Source organism: Fundulus heteroclitus, unplaced genomic scaffold (assembly GCF_011125445.2).
Source record: "Fundulus heteroclitus isolate FHET01 unplaced genomic scaffold, MU-UCD_Fhet_4.1 scaffold_9.2, whole genome shotgun sequence".
NCBI classification, from domain to species: Eukaryota; Metazoa; Chordata; class Actinopteri; order Cyprinodontiformes; family Fundulidae; genus Fundulus; species Fundulus heteroclitus.
In genome coordinates this window covers 204,414-225,461 of record NW_023397361.1, presented here as the reverse complement: position 1 = coordinate 225,461, position 21,048 = coordinate 204,414, and the positions used below count along the sequence as shown (strand labels likewise).

At 39.2% G+C, this 21,048-nt stretch overlaps 1 protein-coding gene across 1 annotated transcript in view; it reads left to right on the top strand.

The window, feature by feature from the left end:
- The first annotated feature begins 2,521 nt into the window (after window positions 1–2,521).
- Window positions 2,522–21,048, top strand: part of LOC105927223 — a 108,196-nt gene continuing 89,669 nt past the window's right edge. The window contains exons 1-8 of the mRNA XM_036134718.1: window positions 2,522–2,620; window positions 6,974–7,056; window positions 11,165–11,231; window positions 11,635–11,814; window positions 15,615–15,719; window positions 16,369–16,452; window positions 20,106–20,303; window positions 20,912–21,009. Of these exons, the coding sequence (XP_035990611.1) occupies window positions 7,039–7,056; window positions 11,165–11,231; window positions 11,635–11,814; window positions 15,615–15,719; window positions 16,369–16,452; window positions 20,106–20,303; window positions 20,912–21,009 (750 nt within the window). The 5' untranslated portion in view covers window positions 2,522–2,620; window positions 6,974–7,038. The remainder of the gene's footprint in view (window positions 2,621–6,973; window positions 7,057–11,164; window positions 11,232–11,634; window positions 11,815–15,614; window positions 15,720–16,368; window positions 16,453–20,105; window positions 20,304–20,911; window positions 21,010–21,048) is intronic.

Here is a 21,048-nt window from a genome sequence, read left to right as displayed (position 1 = left end):
TTCACAGGTCACGTTTCATTTATACTCGAGGATGAGAAAATGATAAAGTGTTGTCAAATCATGAAGCGGTCAAAATGCTGTTTTTGTTATCAAACAAACGGCAATTTATTCTAAAGAAAGAAATGCAATGAAAGTCATTGCAATGTTGATACAAGCTGCCACAAAAAAGAATGGTGCAAATTTATTCTGATAGGAAATAAATTTTGCCTCAGGATAACAAAATGGTATCTCCATGCGATATACCGTATGTATCAACTTTATACCTCAATGTCAAAAAGGAATGCCAGCGTGTTGCTCTGTGCGGACTTAGATGAAGTGCATAATTAAAGAAACATATGAAAGTCAGCACTGGGCCTGAGATTAATTAGGTGCATGTCAATATCCTCATCAATATCCGATTAACCAATGACACATGGCCCAACGAAGGCTATTGATCTTCTCAAAGTGTACAGCGTTAATAGGTTGAAGCCAAGAGTCAGTCACAGAGCCGATAGCGGGAAACTTTGAGGATCGTCGAACGTCGTCCCCGTGGCCCCACTGTGGTGCAGACTCACGGGAATCCATTTATTGCTATGGCCACAACCGAACTTCCCTGGCTTTGCTAGAATTCCCATCCTGTTACTGATAATTAAAAATGACCCCAAAGGATCGTTTCTCTCCCAAAAAGACTCAATCTAGATTAATGGTGGTGGAATGGCCAACATAAGTTAGTCCCTTTATGATAATGATTATAATGATAATAATGAACGCTGGGATGAAGGATGAACAATCCCCTGTCCTGGAGTTGAATCCCTATACAGGTTAATTAGGTAAGATAACATCATTAGCCACTCTCATGCCTGCACAGAAAATTAATTGGATAAGATGGAGATTTAGGTCTCTGTTTAAATCACATGAACGATCAACGACAGCTTTGGCAGAAAATGCGAGGTCCAAATCAGTGAAGATCTTATTTGGATTACATTAAACCAGCTTAATGAGGAAAAAAAAAAAACATCCCGATGATTTGCTAATATAGGTGCTGCAAGGGCCCTTTAGGATGCGCCGGACAGATTAAAATGTGCATTAATGATGTATTGTTGTAACTTGTTCAATCCTGATTGTTTTCAGCTTTATTTGATAATCAAGGCAAGATTGTGACATGGGTCACTAATCAAAAACTTAAGATAAAGCTAAACGGTGTGCCGCATATCAAAGAACAAATAAGCGCTGTTCCTTTTCAATACAGTGCCTTGCAATACTTTCCTTTTTACAAGTTAATTGTATCACAGATTTGTCACATGATTTTCAACATTCTCTTTCTAGAAAAAAAAAATAATGTTGAAGCATCCATATTTAGTCCCCTTTACTCTGACACCCTAAAGGAAATCCGGTGCCACTAATGGTCTTCAAAAGTCACCTAGTTAGTAAACAGAGCACGCCTGAGTGGCCTTTATCTCCTAAATACATTAAAAGGCATCACAGGTTTACTTAAAAAATATATATAAAAACCAAGGAACACACCACACACACACCCTAGGGATAAAATAGCAAAGAAGTTTAATGTGTGACAATTTCCAAAGCTTTGAGCATCTAAAAAAAAAGCACCATTAAACTCAGTGGTTCTGACACACAAACATACGCATAAATCATCCGAAAAAAACAAACAACAAAACAAAATAACAAAATTCTGGCATAAACCGCCCGACCTACCAAGGCATGGCTGAGAGGCTGGGCCAGGAAAAGACCCCACTGGTTACTCTGGAGGATATTGCAGAAATTCAAAGCTCCAGACGGGAGAATCTACCAACATATGAACAATGTCTTTTCCTTGGTTGAAAAGGCCACCAATGGCATAATGGCTTTACAGTCATAAATAAGGCAGCCAGAATGTTTGTTTGTAAGGGAACCATTACCTGTAGCTTTTTTTTTTTTTATTATTTTTTATTTCTTTATTTTTAGGGGACATTAGTGTTATTAGTCCAGGGCCAATCCGCTGGGCATTCGCTACCTATTCCTCACAGCAGCCCCAGAGCTTATTGGATGTCTTTGGGTGGGAAATATATATGTGTGCACTTCCCCATAAATAATGCACGGCATTACTTTTGTGTGAATTGTGACATACTACATATAATAGATGTTAAAAAGGGCAGTGTGTGCAGTTTAACTTCAGTTCGGGGAAGTACGGTATAACGGGCAGTAGAAGATGACAAAACAATCAGCGGGTTCTGGTCAAACACTAAGTAAACACCTGCTTAAAGACGCCTCCTGCCACAGCTAACATCAATAACTCATCGTCACAGAAAAACACCAACATTACTACGATTTAAACTTGATGTTGCTAACCTAAATGTTGCTATAGTTAAGTTAGTTTTTTTTGCCACTAACTGCTCTTCCTCAAAATGTGTAACCAAATTACACAAATTTCCAGTTTCTATCTTTCAAATGCATTATGTACATAATAAATGTGCGTAATTAATTCAGGACTTTCTCTTGTACTTGCATTTCAGTCAGTGAGAGTGAATGAATGGGAGGAGGTCATCTGACACCATGTGGGTTGTGTGTTAGGAAATGCTTCACTGCTGGCCTGACAACAGCTGAGAAACTGCCCTTGAAAACAGAAAAAGTCTTACTTCATAAGGTAACGTTCTGATTAATCCAATATGATATCATGTAAGCTATATAAGGTGCTATTTCTTGTTACTTTGTTAATTAAGCTTGATCAAACTCCACACTTTGGAAGTTCAGTACCTGTTGGAAGTTTACATCTGCAGTGGCAAGCTAAGGAATTTAAAGTGTTTTATCTTAATGACACCTGAATTCTTTGATTGGCTCACTCTAGTACAGTTCATTTACGTTTACTTAGCAGTGGCTAATTTGAATTTATCTTCGAAAATAAAGTTTGATGCTTAAAATTCTTTTCACTTTTAAACGAAAAGGGATGTGAGCTGCTCAGCGTGTAGGAAATGCTGCTGTTTTATGTGTCTGAACTCTTTGGTGTGAGGCGGATTAGCTGTTGTCGTACATTAAGAGCAGGCCTGTGTCCACTGGCCAGTAAAATAGTCTTTGCTGTAGAGATGCTCGGTTCCTTCGTGACTATTGAATTACATCCGTGATCTGTGTGTGCAAAAGAGAAAAAAAAAAAAGCGTCAGGTGAGGATTTCAGGTCGCACTATGCCATAAAGCTCAGGAAGTCTTTAGTCCGGTGCAGCAAGGATCCCACCGTCATTCTGGATTAAGGGTCGATACAGTTTAGCTCCCAAACTGACAGAGGAGGTAGTCATTCTCAGGGTAACGTAAGAAGACTGAAAAAAAAAAATATCCATATAGATAGAAGTTGATCTCGGTATTTTGTAGACTTGCTTTCTGTGTTCAACTTTTCCGGTACCTGTGGAACTTATTCACATTTTATCACATTTCCAACACAGATTCTGGGCTACTTTCTTTTAGGTTTTATGTGACCGCGGGATTATATAACAAAAGCAAAGTGATATACTGATTTCTATTGATTTATTTTACAAATCTATCTTTCGGAATGTAAAAAACAAACAAAGAAATGAAAAAGAGGACACAGCAATTAAAAAAAGGAAGCGCTTTGCTTAAACGAACAAGGAGTAAACAAAACTTTGGCTCTGATTAAAGCCATCCTTTGTAACCTGTGCTGCACATGAATACCCTATCTCCATTATTGAACAGCAGTGGCAGTATCATGCTATGGGGATGCCTTCCTTCATCATTCATTCATGGAGTTGAATACAGGGCACATCAGATGGAAAACCTGATAGAGGCTAAAAAACACTGTAGGAGGCCCACCTTCTAGCCAGACAACAACCCCCTAAACGTACAGCCAAATTTATAATGGTTTAGTTTAAACAGCTTTGCAGAAGAAGATTATGCAAAATGGTTACCTTCTAGATCTGCAAAGTTTATATCCAACAAAAGACTTGCAGCTGTGATCAAAATGAAAGGTTCTCATAAGCATTTGAACATTTTTTGAAAATAGTGGAGTGGAAAAACAAATTTCACTCCCTCCATTGTGCTTTGTATCACAAAATAAATCCTATCAAAACACGTTAAAGTCCACGGTAACTAAATGACAATGATAGGTCAAGGGGTAGAAATACATTTGCAAGGCTGCAAAGTCTATATGTTGGCTTTTATGATCGTTGACGCAAACTTCTTTAAGCACTGCACACATGTAGGTCATGCAAGCAAAAAAAAAATAAACTGCTGTGATATAAATAAAGATCTGCTAAGAGTCACGCAGAGGAATCTGTAGAAGCAGACACACTTTAGCTGCAAAATTCAAAACAGCAATTAACTGAAAAAAAAAAGAGGCTGTGTTGTTGTTGTTAAACTCTGAGCAGAGCTGTTCGGTGCAGCTTTGCGGCTATGATGAAACCTGGAAAGAATATACTATGTACAGGTCAAACACAAACGCATTTGCACACAAACCCCGTATGTATAATTTATCTAGACACACATTAAATAATTCAGTGCATCACTGAACTCATACATGTTAATCTTGCTTATCTGATCCTAACTCAGGGAGTTTCAGGATTCAGGGAGTGCTTTAGATTCCGATGGACCTGTTTTTTTTTTTTTTTACCCCAACATGGCAGTTGTGTTTTTTTGACAGAAAACATGAACCTTTTAGCAGAAACACAAATCGGTCCTTTATGTGGTTCACAACAGTGTTGGCAGCCTCTTTCTTTAGAGAGTCAGTGTTTGGCAGGAGGCGTGCAGCTTTAACAATTAATAGACTTCTCACAGCATCACAATTTTACAACCTGTGTAAAACATTCACACACGCAACGGCGCGCACAACTCTTTAAATAACCCAGAAAAAAAAAACAGTTAAGCAAATCAAAACCAGGAACGTGAGGGTGTCTAATTTTATATAATACACATGTAGGAAATGCTGCAAAGCACCTTCTGTATCTTAAAGTACTATCCCCCTTCTGGTGATAAGTGCCATTGGATACAAACAGAGACAGCTAGAAGCATGGCTAAGGAGTTTTATCCTCCACATTTGTTTACATAATCTTTTTTTTTTCAGGCCACGATAAGGATACATGGATATCCTGTGGTCTTTGCCTGGTTAATGTGAACGGACCGCACACTGGCTCTGCTTTCGCTGAGTTATTACGTCGGGTGTAATTTGAAACAATTACAAAAACACTGCCCCACTTGTTACAACACTCATTTTCCCCTCACATATACAAACCACGGATTCAATAGCGTTACATGTTTTTCAATCACACCCAGCGGAGCAGTGTTCAGTGTGAAAAAGTGTAGCATTTCATCCCAGCTCGCATGGTATGGGATAATCTTTCACATTTTGCCCGGGGTTTGTTTTGCTATTTTAGCAGAAACTTGCACGAGCCATGTGAATTACCACAGGAAAAGATGATAAAAATACCAAATGATATTGTATCAGATGTAAATGAACAAACAATTTGAATAATCGGGGCAAATAATTTGTTATCTCTGAAAATAAAGGCTGTTTATTATCCTTTCTTCTCAAAGATGCATTGCAGAGATAATAGTTTTAAACATACAAGCAGAAAAGAGATAGAGTGACACTGCTTGGAAGGGGGTATTTTGTTCTGCACAGTAAGCTTCGACGATACAGGAGGGGAAATAAAGATTGAAAACATCATTATTATATTCAGTGCGAAATATTATAATAGCTCTACTGACATGGAAATCGCACCAGTTGTCGGTAATCAAAGTAATCTGCACATATGAAGGAATTTAAAACAAATTAGTTCATAATTTCATCTATGAGTAAAGAGTGGAATTAGACAATGAATAAGTATCAATTATGCGACATGAAAATTATGAAATGCTTAAAAGAAAAGTTGTTGTTTTCAGGGTCAAAAAGTGTCCCTTGTGGAGAAACTAGTACCATAGATTTAGTAGGAGGGATTTTGGCCACATGCTCCGAATAAACTGGCTTCAAATCTTAAAAGTGCGGCAGGCTTCCTCTATGCGCTTTAATGTTTGTCTGTTTTTTAATCAGTTTTGTATTGGATTCATGTCAGGTCACTCACTGGTTTGCTTCAAAAGCTTTTTGCAAACCACAGGCTGTCCTTGGTTGTGTGTTTGCAAATGTTCATATTAAAAATGTCAAACATTACTTCTTCATTCAACTATATGAAAACTGTTTCTCCCCAAGGGTAATGACACTCAAAGTATTTTGGCGCCATTTGAACAGATAATAACCCCCTAATATGTCCTTGGCTTGTCCAAATGTTCTGTTGCGAGTTTGAAACCCATTTCAGCATGCTTTTTCTTCAGCAGTGAAGTCTTGTGCAGCGTGTCTCCACGGTAGCCAGGCGGGTCCTAATGCATTCTGTTTGTATTTTATTTGAAATAACTTTGCCTGGTCTTTGTAGCTCTTTATTAAAGCTTGTTGCAAGTGGCTCTTGCTGCTTGAACAACTCTTCTGAATACTCTTGTGTGCCCTCTGTCTGAAATCCCGTGATTCGGACCTGGTTAAGCTGGTTTAAGGAGAAATTATGTCCTTTCCACTTTTGGAATATGGCTCCAACAGTGCTTGTTGTAACCAGAGTAAAAATGAGGATGGGAAGGTGCTTAGGCGAGCCCTTCGCTAGAGGATGGATTCATCTCATTCAACTTTCTTCCTTACAATGTATGGGCTTGTTTGGTCCGAATTGTTTATGTGTGTTGATTACTTGGGTCGATACAGATATCTGGTGCAAATTTAATAACAACATAGAGATTTGAATAATAAATTTGTTGAAAAAAAAAACTTTGACAATTACTTCCTCTTTTTCTTAATATAGCTCTTCTGCATTTTTAGCAACAAAGTTAACTGTAAACTTTGAGGAAAAAAAGAGGTATTTAATGCGTCCGTAATATCAGCCAGTCTTATTGTGTGGTTAAGATTGGTGCTTTCATTTGTGTTGCATATTTTTGATTTGTTTATTACAAGTTCTGTTTTTTTTTGTTGTCTTTTTTTGACAAGGGACAGGGTTCACTGTTGCAGAGCGATCGCAGCCAGCCTGTGTTGATCTTTGGCCATTTGTGGAGATGGACACCTTTGGCAACGTGAGTGCAGTTTCACTTCTGGTCCTCATAACATAATAGAGCTGAACTCGAGAAGGCCATACCTCATACCTCAGACTCTCCTACTCTCGAAAGGTGCTGGTGCGGCCTGACCATTGACATTTAACATTCCTGAGCGCTGCCTCTGCATTCTCAATGGGGGATTGAGGAGTGCAGAGGCCAGTGCCCAGTTCTCAGGGGTAAAAACAAAAAGGCTCTTGAAAATCCCAAAGAGTTCCCATGATCCTAAGAAAGACCTTGATCCGACCTGTGTTAGATTTCCATTCCATGGATTAGGGCACACACAAAAGGACATATTTGGCTGATTTAGTTTGTCCCTTGCCCTGGATTCTGGACAAGGCAATATCAGTGTTTTACTGCCTGGCATTAAAATATTTGACATGAAATAAGAATTCACGGAAGCTTTTTTTTTTTTCTGCCCACAAAGTTTTCATGGCCTTCACTGAAATAAAGTCACTTGCAAAGGCTTGAAGTGACATTTTATGGGGGAAAGTTTTCAAAGTCATTTTTCAAGGTTTTTCCACTAACATACATAATCTGTTAGCATCAAAGGAGCACACATGCATAAATAATTGACTAATTCACTTAAAGGGGGCCAGCGTAGATTAATTAAGCTTGAATACTAATTATGTTTTTCTGTCTACACCAACTGACGCAGTTGTTGTTTAGAAGAAACTGTTTGGTGGGTCACAATTACCGTGCTCATATAAATCTGCTCTATAAATTAAGATGCTTTCACATTTTAATGGCAGGGCTGGCTTTGTCTTTGAAAGAAAATGCTAACCTTATCTTTAGTAGCATTAATGAAGGGGCTTTGTAGACGTTTCCACTGTTCTTATGACATTTCACTGATACAGGATTTTTTTGTTGTTGATGTTGTATTTTTATAGTTAAAAAGATTCTTCCTTAGCATTAGAACACAAAAATCCTTTAGGCCTTCATGTATTTTTAAGGTGTTTTGGTCGAATCCTTGTATGATTTTTGATTTCCTTCACAAAGTTTCATAGACATGCAGAAAAAAAGAATCTTTTTTTTGTTGCTTAAAATGATTAAATGTATTCCTACACTATGATAGTTTTTTTTATGAAAATTAAAAAAAGTGAGAGGGCTGTTTATGTGAAGTTCCCGAAAACTTCTATCACTTCCAGAAAATCTCACGCCCCTGACGCCTGTGTCCCTAGACTTTGGAGTGTTTGTCTGGAAATGGTAGCTGGAAGTGTCCTAGGGAGGACTATCTCTCGCTGTCGACCCTCCCCTGGCAAGCAGCTTGCGCAGGGACAGAGGAAGACAGCTCAAAGCTGGGGCCTTGTTTACAGCTGCGCGGGGAAGAAAACAGGCAGACGTAAATATGGGTTGACGGTTTCATGAAGCACAATTGGTTGACGGCAGATTCAATGTGACTGGGCTGAACTGGGCGATGATCCGTACAGTATGCAAAATTCACTTTCTAGCTGGTCTGTGCCCACCAGCCCCTAGCAGCAAGCGGTCTTCCCCAAGCCCTTCTAGCAATGCCTTTGAATTCAACAAGAACTGAACAAGGCATTGTTGTGCTCTATTCCTTTTGACAACAATCACATTTAAAGGGAAAGAAAAGGAAGTAAGTCACGAATTTCTTTTGACACCGCATATAAATGACTTTTTTTTTTTTTTTAAAGCTCGATTCAAAATACACATTTTGGCAAAAAAAAGTAGGGCGGGGATTAAAGATGTAATTAGACCCAATAAGGATACGTATTGGGTCGCATACTTTTAATAAAACAGAAAGACTGCAGCATATTTCTGCTGAGTATAATTGTCATAGTATGAGAATACTTACGCTGCATTGGAAAAGGAATTATGGAACTAAACAGTTGTTTTCTGAACTGTCATTTCATTCTCAAAACTTTGTATTTATTCCAGAAACCTCTATGACACTTTCCCCCCCTTAGGATTAAACCGTTGCTGTCATCTTGGAAGTGCAGCATCTGCATGTTACATCCAGTTATGACATATCGAGCAACAGGCTTTGCATGTTCTGAGGACGTTGTCAGCGTCTCCTGCAAAGCCTCTCCTCCTAGCTTTCAGGAAAGAGAGACTAACGTGTGGATCAGATTTCTAATGACAGTAGCCGGGATGTGTCATGCACAGCCCTAGTTCACAACAAGATGACTTTCCATGGGATGATAAAAAGAAAAATACCAAGCTTTCTAATTATCAATATTTCTATTAACTTTACCACAATTGTTGCTTTGAGTTTCTTGATTCTAAACCCACAAGGAATATTGTTCACTTGCAGATGAGTTAATTGCAAACAGAGATCCTCGTGTGTACTCACAGGATCCCTAACCTAAATCTGAGATTTCAGTGATGTTCCCTAACATTTCCAAATGCAGAACTTTTCCAAGATTGGACAGAAAGGGTTCTCTTGAAATGGTAAATGGCTTGTACTTGCATAGTGCTTCAACTAGTCCAACGACCCCAAAGCGCTTTACACTACAGTCAGTCATTCACACGCACATTCACAGCCTGAAAGGATAAAACAAAACAACTTGACTATAAAATGTTAAGCCCTCCTGTTATTTGATGAATGTTTCGTTATCCTTAATTAAGCTGAATGCGCCGCCGCTGATCGGCCAATGTGCATCTGTAGAAAAGAGGCTTTTCAAACACCTCACTGACACTGGAAATAGCAAACATCTTCCCTCAGTAACAGCATCCACACCAATGAGTGTTGTTTTTAGCCCAGTCTGTTTGCACTTAGTTATGTCATTTTCCCTGATCATAAAAAAACAAACAAAAAAAACCCTGATTTATTAAGATTTGATTGGCTAGTCACCAGACCGGTTCGGTCAAAGTGTAAATGGGCCAATTCCGGACACCAGGCCATCTCTCTAAAAAAAAAAAAAAAAAGACAGAAAATAAATAGAGGAAAATGAGGAACATGACACGAAAAGAAAGGACAAAAAAAAGACAGGGAGACAGTCATAAGCGATGCCAAATTTTTCCTCTCATCTTTGGTACGACACAGTATCTCCAAGTCACAGAAGATGATTGGTACCCAGTCGAAAAGAAAATGGTTTTTAAATAAGTTACAATTAGATAAGCATTAATCTCAGTGGTATAAATGAATGTCTTGCTGTAGGGCTTGTTGAATGTAAAAACAGATTTACAAAACCCCTCTTTCCAGATTGGTCTGGAAGCCATCCTCTGCTATTTTAATTGCTCTGTCATTTAAAACGGAACCCCCTTCCCAACAACAGTCTGCCCCTTGATTTTGCCTTTGAAATTAAATATTGTATACAAATACATGCTGTTCATGGGCATGAGCACCGTTCATCACTGGAATCTGCATAAAATAATGCTTAAAGAGCTCCATACGCTTTAAGCAACAGAGCTCTTTCATATGGTGCATTCACATGTAAACATATCAGTAACACAAAAACACAACTACTTATGTCCTTTCCCCCTTGCTTCTGCATTGTTCTGCTGCTCTGCGGAAACGCCAGAATGCGCCTTGTTTCACATGTTCGTGATTTCAAAGAAATCCGTCTTTGCTTTCGGAGATCCTTTTTTTTTTGTGTCTGTTTTATGCAAGTGGAGACCACCTACAATGCTATATTAGAGTTTGCATGGCAGCAAATGTATGGATGGTTCTTGTACACGCAGCGTGTTTTATTTAAATTAAATTTGGATGCTTGAACATAAGTCAAGACTCTTTATGTTCATGTAAAGTGAGGCACAACCATGAAGTGCAAGCCATGTCTGTGCACCAAGCCGGTTGTACTCTGATCCTACTTGTGTAAAAAAAAAAAAAAAAAAAAATAATGCAGAATTTTCCAGGAGATAGTTTTGTTGCCCATTCATTTTAGAAACGCGAAGGAAGTATTTTAATGTGACCTTCATTACACATTCATGTCAACTTTTCTTATCTATTTATGATTAAATTCTTTTCCACTCCTGTTGTTCAATTAGTGCTTGACCCCTTTAGCGGCGATGTAAATTAAATGACATTTCAGTGTCGTCCCATATTTAAAATACTGCGTTAGTTGCGGATCATAAATGATGATCTTCATTCTGCAGCTAATTTATTCATTTAACAATTTCCCTCCAGAAGTTACAGCAGAAGGCTCTGCAGCAACCTAAGCAGAAGAAATCCAAGTCGGCTGAATTTCTGATGGGTGAGTCCTGCTTGATGAGTTATTGCTCATAATTTGTGTAAGGATTAATTAACTAATTACAGACAAATGGCTTTGGGCTAAATTTTGCTCTTGCTTGTCAGGGCGCAATTTGTAATTATTTTAATCATTTCTTCTTCTCCTCTTTTTTTTCTATATCCCCCCTCCTGCAAGATTCTGATTTAATTTTAACCTAATTGTGTTTTAGTATCATTTGAGGAGGATGCTCTTGAACATTTTGGGGCACAGCAATCACAAGTGGATATTTTTTTATTAGTAAATATGTCTAATATAAAAAAATAATTTGTTTTTTGGGTTTTTTTGTGGCGAGTCATTCTGACCTTAAGCTGTTGTTTTGGCCTATGTGTCAATGCCTTTCAATTTACGTTTCTGCTTATCTTATCAGGGAGTGAGGAGAGAGCTGCTGTTGTGGGCATAGAAAATCCTGCGTTCAATGGAGAAGGAAGCGCCGCGCTTTCCAATTCTCCGACTTGGCTTGGGAGAAAAATGCGAGGTGACAGGCCAGATAGCACCCTTGCAGCTCACCAAAAAAAATCGGAGCTGCAAGCCCCTGCCAGAGAAAGAGGTGAAGCTTCATTCTTCATTAGCCTCAAATCTGTTGACAGTAGATGTGTTCCTGATCTAACCTTTCTCTCGCTTCCTCCTTCTTTCTCTCCTGCTCTCTCTCCATTCGAGGGGGCCCTTGGTCCTGGCATTCCAAAGCGAGCGTGTCCAAACAAGCACGGTCGTATAACTTCTCCTTCCGCTGGAGATCGCTCGACAGTAGTGGGTGTTCTATCTCTATCTAGAAGTACCCTCGACACAATCAGCCTTGACTCCCACTCTCGGCTACATGCCTTGTGGTGGGCTGGAGTCATAGGAGAGTGCATTTACATATGCTACTATGTTACCGAGCCGATCCGCTGTCTGTGTGGTGTACTCACAACACCCCCGAAACACGGCTTTAGGCCAATCAGGCATACGAATATGCCCCCTTATAATTCAGTATGTCAGGGAGAACTCTTGAGGAATGGGATGGTAAATTAGGATGCGTTCAAGGTTGCGAGCATGCCAGTTTTCTCAGGCATGAGTCACATTTTAGATTTTTGATTTAATGTGGCTTATTTTGCTTTGGCTCTGGATGGTTACTAATTATTTTACCCTTATTGTCATCATTATTAATGCAATGCAAATAGAATCACGCTTATGTGGGAAGAAATATTTCTTCCTGTTTTTTTTTTATTTTTTATTTATTTTTTTATTATTGTAAAAATGCTCATCTTTTATTTTTGCCTCTTACTCCTAAGACATTCCAGTTCTCGTGTAATACTTACAATGCCACAGCTTTTAAAAAAGGAAAGAGAGACGCTACCAAGTAAAAGTACATTTATACTGTATAAAACCGAGGCATCTGATGCTTCTTCTCGGACTCGTGGTACCTAGGCACCAGAAAAAATAGTGTTGCTAAGTTTATTCAGTTATTTGTTTAAAAATAATTACCAAAAAAAAAAAAAAAAAAATCTAAAAACTTTTCCAACAGCACTTTTTTTGGGGGGTGAAAATGATTTGGATCAAAGTATTACTTTGGTTTTTCTCAATTTCACCTTCTAAGCTGCCTCAGAAGACCTAAAATACCTGACAACATTTAAAAGTATTTTAGTTTTTGGTGACCGGTCAAGGCGTTACTGCGTGCCATTGACCACTTGAAAACGGCACCAGGCTCCTCGTCTTCCCCCATCCCACAACCCAAAGTAATTAAGCTGGTATAATAAATGGATGGATGGAAAAATCTCGTCAGTTGGTGGAAGAAGAAAAAAATAGTTGCTTCATTGTAACAAAATTGGGTTTGAACGTGATAGGTTAAAAGTAAATCGTCACCATGGCAAGGGGCAACTGTTAGAGCAACCTTTGTTTTGCTGAATGTGTTTCTATGGCCCTGGCCATCGATCTATGTAACGCCTGTATAAATGATTCCTAATTATTAACTGGCACCACTGTTGTTCTTGAGAAAGAATGATGAACAGCAGATGTTTCAATTATCTGAAAGAGCTACAGAATGAGTAGTTACGTAAAACGTAAAGTTTTATCTCTGGTACAAACCAAATTATAAAAGGAAACAACATCAAAAACCAAATTATAACAGTTTTAAATTAAAAACTGTGTAAAAGGAGAAGTTTGTGATGTTGGTGTTGAATTGTCAACAACAGAAAATCAACTGCTTTTAACAGTGTAAACAAAAAAAGTAACATTTGTAACAATATTAAATGTTAGACTACATAGAAGGACACATTTTTAAAAGTTTTGACAAGTCGCAAACTACAAAAACCAGCCGCTTGTTACAGTGCAAGCAAACAAAAATCTACAAGAATGTGTACCTTGTAGATTATATACGCTATATTAAATTTTGTAAAACAGTTTATTAAAATATTATCAAATTACAGACTACTATATATATATATATATATATATATATATATATATATATATATATATATACTATATATAAAATTGTTTACACATTTTATTTTACATGTAAGAAATACTGAGTTGACAATTACATACTTCTTAAGGTAAATATTTCTACCAGTATTTATAAATGATCACATATGAAAGAAAAAATATTCATCAAATTACAAACCATCAAGTATTATTATTATTATTATTATTATTATTATTATTATTATTATTATTATTATTATTATTATTATTATTATTATTATTATTATTTTACAAAAAGATCTACTTCAGTAAAACAGAAATTGTTTCTTCCATTAATTCAAGCATAGTTTTTTTGTTTTTGTTGAAATTACATATTTTTGCAGCGTCAATTTTACTTTTCTTATAGAACTGTTAGACAAGTTAAAAAGGAAAACCCTTTAGCTAAACATTAACAAATAAATGTGGTTTTGTAGCCACCCAATGACTATATCAGTATTATAGTTGAATTTCAGCAGAAATAGTCTGTAGCTCAAAAATGTTTTTTACAGAACAAATTGTCCATATACTCATCAGTCAGCCGAATTGTGAAAGATCTCAAAATATTTGTAATATTTCTGTGACATGAAAAAAACGTTATTATCTTGTTTCTGTTAAAAGTTTCTTTGGCTTACAAGAAATGCTAGCACTGTGCATGTAAGAACAGATAATTGAAATTTTCATTAGAGGGATGAATTGGAGGGCAGCCAGACTATTTAGGTAAATCACAGCAATGACTCAAAAGGCGATTCACGAAGCTACTACCATTATGCAAATTTGTATTTGAAAAAAGGGTTTCATAACCTCAGAGCTATTTGCCGAGAAATTGTTCAAACTCGTCGCTAACAGTGTAGAGGGATTTAACATGTGAATTTCACAGTCAATTTATGGTGCCATTGAAAAGTCATACTGCGGCTCCTCGGTTAATAAGTATTTGGGTCTGAGTGTTTAACTTAGCGTACGGACAGGGTGTGAAAACCTCATGCAGATATTTTAGATGAGCTTGAAAGGATCCCTGTGAGCTAATTTTGGGTTGGTGGTGCTCCTGTCCAAACCCAGCTGCTGACATTTTTAAGCATCCAAGACCCAACACATTCTGGTCCCCACAAAGGGAGGCCTTGTCTCGCATATATAACATGATTCAATGCATCATGCATCTTTTTGCCCCACAACCTGAGCAATGTAAGTGAAGCAATTTTGGGTTGGCGTGAAATATTCAAGACTTGTAAATGAGACGGATTTGGGGTTAAGACAGCTGCTTGGTGTTGTGTACTCTTAACGGAACGGGCCCCGGAGTCATTTGATTCCCATAAACCGTGTGGCGCAGACTTGATACCCATAGGGTCAGTTATCGCTAATAAGATGTCAATGAAACAAGGGCCGGGGTTATTTTCCTTTGGAGTGGGTCTTCCAAACCCGCCTGTTCCTCTAGGCCACTGACCCCGGCGCATTTAGAAGGTATTGTCTTTGAAATTCCAGGTATTTTAGGGCTTGTAGACTTTCTTGGTTTCTTTTGAACATGGCAAACATATGGGAGTTGTATTTAAGAGATTGCCTGCTTTGACCTTTTGCGGCATGCTAATTAGGCCCCAGAGCACTGCAGGCCATGGAGAGGTGCTCTGAGACGCCCAGCAGTCTTTTACCCACTTCGCGCTCTCTCTCTCTCTCTCTCTCTGCCTCCAAACTTGTCTCATCTTGGAACTGCCTTATCTGCTACCCACCGCTGCCACTGCCCTTTGACAGTGTGAGTTTCAGAATTAAAATTTTGCTTCATGTGCTTCTAATAACCACTAACCTAAACCTGTACAACTCCCTCCTTCCCTTCTCATATACCAACCCTCATGCCCCCTTCCCCGCCTTCTCCCAACCCTTCCCTTTTCTCATTCACTCTCCCTCCTCACTTTTCCAAAGGAAATGAACGTGTTCGAAATTACTTTGACCTGCCATTGCCAGAACAGACAGACCCAAGGCAATGCGGGATGGCCGGGGTCAGCGCCGAAGATGAGCTGGAATTAAGTATGCCATTCTCTGTCATAATGGTTCTCCTTGGTTCATTAAAGAGGGGTGAGAGAGATCACTGGTAGGCAGGCTGCCATTTGTGGCGGCGGGACATTTTATGTAAATACAGCAAACGACGGCATTACTAGATTGGCTACCCAACTCGTTGTCATTGACGAAGGTCACGAATCATTGGTCAGTTTTCATTTCACGGAAGAGTTTTTCTCTCCCCAGTCAAAAAAAAAGAAAGACACATGCAGATCCATATCAATAGTCTGCAGCCTTCTGCTAAAGTGGGCCTATTAAAAGCAAGCTCTTGGGATCCAAGCAATATGCATGTTATAATGAAACCTGGCTATTAATGGAGAAGCCATTTCACCTGTATCTTTTGGATATCACTGCCTTGTAATATCAAAGGATTCACCAAATCAAATCTCATCACATGATGACAGGCCGGCTAACAGGCATGTTAATGCTCCTATTTCATTACCCCCATCTGCATGGACTTCATTTCCACCCTTCTCCGCTGCAGTTAATGTCTCCAGTTTGCAGGCTAAGATGTGGTTTAGATTAACTCGTCTGATAAGCAGGAAGTAATTTTGAAGCTGATAAATGTATGCAATTTTCACTAAAGGTAAAGTCATTTTCTGAATGTTTTGGTTTCTAGAAATACTGAATGCAGATGAAAGCCGACTGTATGAAAGAATGACTGCACTGCTGGATGAAGATGAAACATTTATAGACATACCTGGTACGTATCCCCATACTACTTTAATACTGCAACTTAGCTTTGATATTGACTGCATCGTTATGCCCACGTCTGCAAGTTGCTGTAAAGGTAAAGGCTTCTGCAAATGCATGTACATTCAACATGAGCATTAGTCATCTGAAGGTTACTGTTAGCTGGAACTTACACATTTTTTTCAAACTAGCTTTTGTTATACAAATCTCTGAAACACGACAAGCAACATTATTCAGCTTCCTTTTCTCTGATAACCTTAAATTAAACCCAGTTTGCCTGATAGCCTATCGAAGTCACACATTTAATCAAAAGGTTGACCTATGTTTGAGTTTGCACAACCGTAACCCTACAAAACATTGTTATCCTTCTCAACTGACAAGTCAAACAAAGGGAACGTTAATATGACAAGAAGCCACGGGAGGCATGGTAACTCTGGGGAAAATGCAGATATCCTTAGATCTACTGACAGACTCTGTTGACTCTGTTGGGCAACCATTTGTGATTCTTCACGTAAAGCTGAACTTCATTGATGAATGGCAAGAAGAAAGCCATTGGTGACAGAAATCAATACAAGTCCCCTCTGCAGCTTGGTGCAAGCCATTTAGAGGACACAGCAAACAGGTGGTAGAAGTTACTCTGGTCAGACGAGAACACATTTCCAATTCCCGACCACATAAGCCTGAACTCAACAACCCATACAGTGAAACTGTGATGATGGCCTCGTCATGCTGTGGGGTTGGATACAAAGGCCTCCACACTGTTTATTCCTTTCCACACAGATCACAATCAAACACATTTAAGAGTCCTGAACGCTTTTGCGCGGCACTATAATTTCATGAAGTACATTAAGCCTTAAATAGTTAACTCCATAAAACTCCAGACAAGGATAGGATGCAAAACAAAAAGCAGGACTATAGCCAAACGAAGAATTAACTCAAAAGGGACAGAAACTTGTGCTTTCCATGCACGGCCATTGTTTCGTGGCAGCCTCGCCTATCCTCATTAGCTCACTTTCATGACGTACTGTGCCCATCGAGGCAACACTGAGATGGGTAAATCTTGGCATTGTTTAGGTGACGGCAGTTATACCGGATCCTTTTGCCGCGACACGCACCTCCCTTGTAATTCCAGCACACGAGTGATGGGTTTAGGCCCGCTTCAGCATGGGAGAATTTAGCAGGCTCGCATTATTTGCCATTGTTGTGGATTTAGCTGTACCACCAAGATTAGTGGCCCTGTTCATTGTCTTGGGATGTTCATAAAAATCCCACCAGAGAATGTAAAAGAGGATCTCGGATTAACAGTTCCACGCAATAGGCTGCGAGACAGAGAAGCAAAGGGGGTGACACCGAAGGAGAAGGGAGAGAGCTTGTCCTCCTGTGCTGATGTGAAACCGCGGCGGCTGCCAGTTAGCACTTTACTAGGCAACAATAGACTTCGAAACAATTACCTTATGTCGTTGTATGGTTGCCTCCCACCGGTACGGGCTGCAAGTGTTCCATGTGGCAGCAGGGCAGGAGGGGAGTATGTCATAGCTGATCCTGATCTTTACTGACTGCTTCTCAGGCTTTTGTTTTTAGATTTCCCAGCCTGCCACAAAGAGCCATGCATTTCCACAGAGTATGACTAAGACAGCGCATTAATAAAATGGACAGTGGCCAGTGCTGTAGATGTTTTATTCAAACAAAGATCCTGAAAATAAAAAATAAAAAAACCTTTCTGTCTATCTAAGAATACCGATTCTTTCATTTTATCATGATGAATTCTTATGCTTTGGCTCAGAAAGGCACAAACACAAAACTGGCACTCTGTTCCTTCCTGTTTTTCGCAAAGCGTGAGGCATTGACAGCAACTTCTATAGAAAAAAAATAAAGCATTAGGCACCAACAAGAGCTTTGGCTCCTACACATGTTGGACTGCACACGTTGAATAGACTCTTTACTCTAAAAGAATCGTCATGCTTTCTATCGACGAGGGAGTCACGCTGCAAAGACGCACAGTGAGCAGACTGTTTAGAATTCTTGTATAAAACAAAAAATGCAAGGAAGGTTTGGCTCTGCAACACCAGAACGGCTTTATGACATTTTTGCTCTAATCTTTAAAAACCCAGCTCAAGTTAATTCCCAATTTCTTGCTATTTATTTAAATTTTCACAGCGCATTGTTCAGAAAAGTAAAGTCTTGTCATTTGTGCACGGAGCCGTGCGAAAGTACTAACACGCTTTTTAAACTTTTTTTCTCTCCATGCTGCTACCAGAAATATTCTGATTTAGATTTGGATTTATTTATTTATTTATTGAACAGGCATGCAAGTAACCATAACACACACACACAGAAAGGAAAACTTGTTTTCCCAGTCAAAGGAGTTGGTAGAAAGGTAAACTAATATTATCACTACCCCTTCGTCCTACAGCATATACACCCTGTTTTTTTGTTACTATATAAACAATATCATATTTTCAGAAATTATGTAGATACCTAGTATATCATTTTGAGTATCAAACAGTATATAATTAATATGATACATGGGATACATGGATATGCTCCTAAACACACATACATACACATATGCATATACATAGTTACATAATATGCATACATACCCACATAGAGAAAAATGACGTATCATCAGTATTCACCTTTTAATCCCGGTTTCTACACCCACTGATCATCATGTGTTTGCACAATGATTCAAAACTTTTCTTCTCTGGACATTCCTTTAATTCCACATTCAGATCCTCTGGTAATCTTTCACTACAGAATATAATCTCTAATTTGGTTGTGGTAGACCAACAAAAACTAGCACACGATCACAGGGCAGAAAGAAAAATGATTTATTTGTTTTACAATTAAAGGTCTGAGATGAGAAGTTTACAGAACAGCTGTTTATACTGGTGTCACATTGCACAGATGGACGTCCTACTAATTACGTGACTTCTGAAAGCAATTACTTATTTGAGGGTGTCAGAGTAAAGGGGGGCTAACTACAAATGCATGTCTCACCTTTCTGCTTTTTATTTGTTAAGATTTTCTAAATACATGCACTGCTTCCCTTTACAATTATGTTTGATTACAATAATTACAATATCTATTAGAGTGATGTCAAAACGTTTTGCCTTGCGGACCAAAGTCGACAAGTTGAAAGAACCAGTGGGTCAAAAAAAGTAGAATAAAAAATAAATAAGTAGCAAAGTGAAATACTGAATGAAATGCTTTGGTCACAGGACACATAAAGTCATTCTGAGGACCTCCACTGTCCCACAGGGTCAAAATTTGGAAACCACTGGTCTATCGCACAAAGTCCCGATAAAGTACTTTGAAGTTTCTAGTTGCAAAATGAGAAAATATGGAAAACTTCAACGGCTATGAGTGCCTGTGTAAATTTGCCTTGCATTTTTATCTTTCTGCTTCAGCAACTGTCCACTTCCATGATTTCTGTGCAAAAACACAAGTCTGTGTGTGTGTGTGTGTGTGTGTGTGTGCGTGTTTCTGCTAAGTATGCTCATCCATCAGCATGCGAATGCATGTGCCGATGTTTATGAATGCCCATTCGCCTGTGTGTGTGTGTGTGTGTGTGTGTGTGTGTGTGTGTGTGTGTGTGTGTGTGTGTGCCTGTCTGTGTGCATGTGTCGGTACGTACTCACCGATGCGTTATCTCTCCAGGTACGATGCAAGCCTCGAGGGATGAGGAGGTGTTGGAGGTGAAGGCGGGTGATCCGGTGCTTCAGCGGCGACTGCTGCTCCACAGTGGTGGTGGTGGTGGTGACGCCTCGGGCTCTGGGCCCTCCCAGGCCCATACCATTGCCAAAGCACAGGCAGAGTGTAGTTCTTGGCTGGGAGGAGAGGCTGGACTCCAAGCAGGTAGGACGGTAACGGGCAGAGAAAGAGCGGTAAAAAAAAAGTAATGTTGTTCTTTTGATTCACTGTGTAGGCATATAGGCCTTTTGTTAGCCTTTTTGTTTTCATTCCTATATACTACTACAAGTATACTGTTTGTATGCAGTGTTTGAATGCAGCATTGTAGCTTGTGCACCGTATGTGGTGGCATATAGTGCATAATAATGTAGAATATTGCATTTTTGTAAAAATGTGGACTAGATGTTCGTCTCTGAGATACTTTCAAACATGATAATTTGTTGATAAAATCAGTAAACTAATTTGCCGTAGTCATGTGGCTCACTTGGTAGAGTAGTTGTCTTGCAATCGGAATGGTCGTAGGTGAGATTGCAGTTTCCCCTGTCACACGCCAATGTGCCCCTGGGCAAGGCACTTAACCCCAGGTTGCCTACCGATTGGTGTATTAACGTGTGCGTTAGTGAGTGCGGTGGGGTGTAGTGGAAAGCGCTTTGATTGGTCAGTATGACTGGAAAGGTGGCACGTAAATTCAGTCCGTTTACCACATTGCTGCCGTGATATTCCAATCTGGTAAAGTCTTAGGGGTTTTTCGTGCCAAGAGCTCTTTCTTGCAGCCAGAGCAGCTGAGGAAGTGATCCCCTGCTACGCCCAGCAGCTGAGGGAACGCGTGCGGCCTGACATGATCACGCTTGGCAGCCTTTCACTGCAGCAGGTCAGAGCTACAAAGAGGAATATCTGTGTCATCATCCCA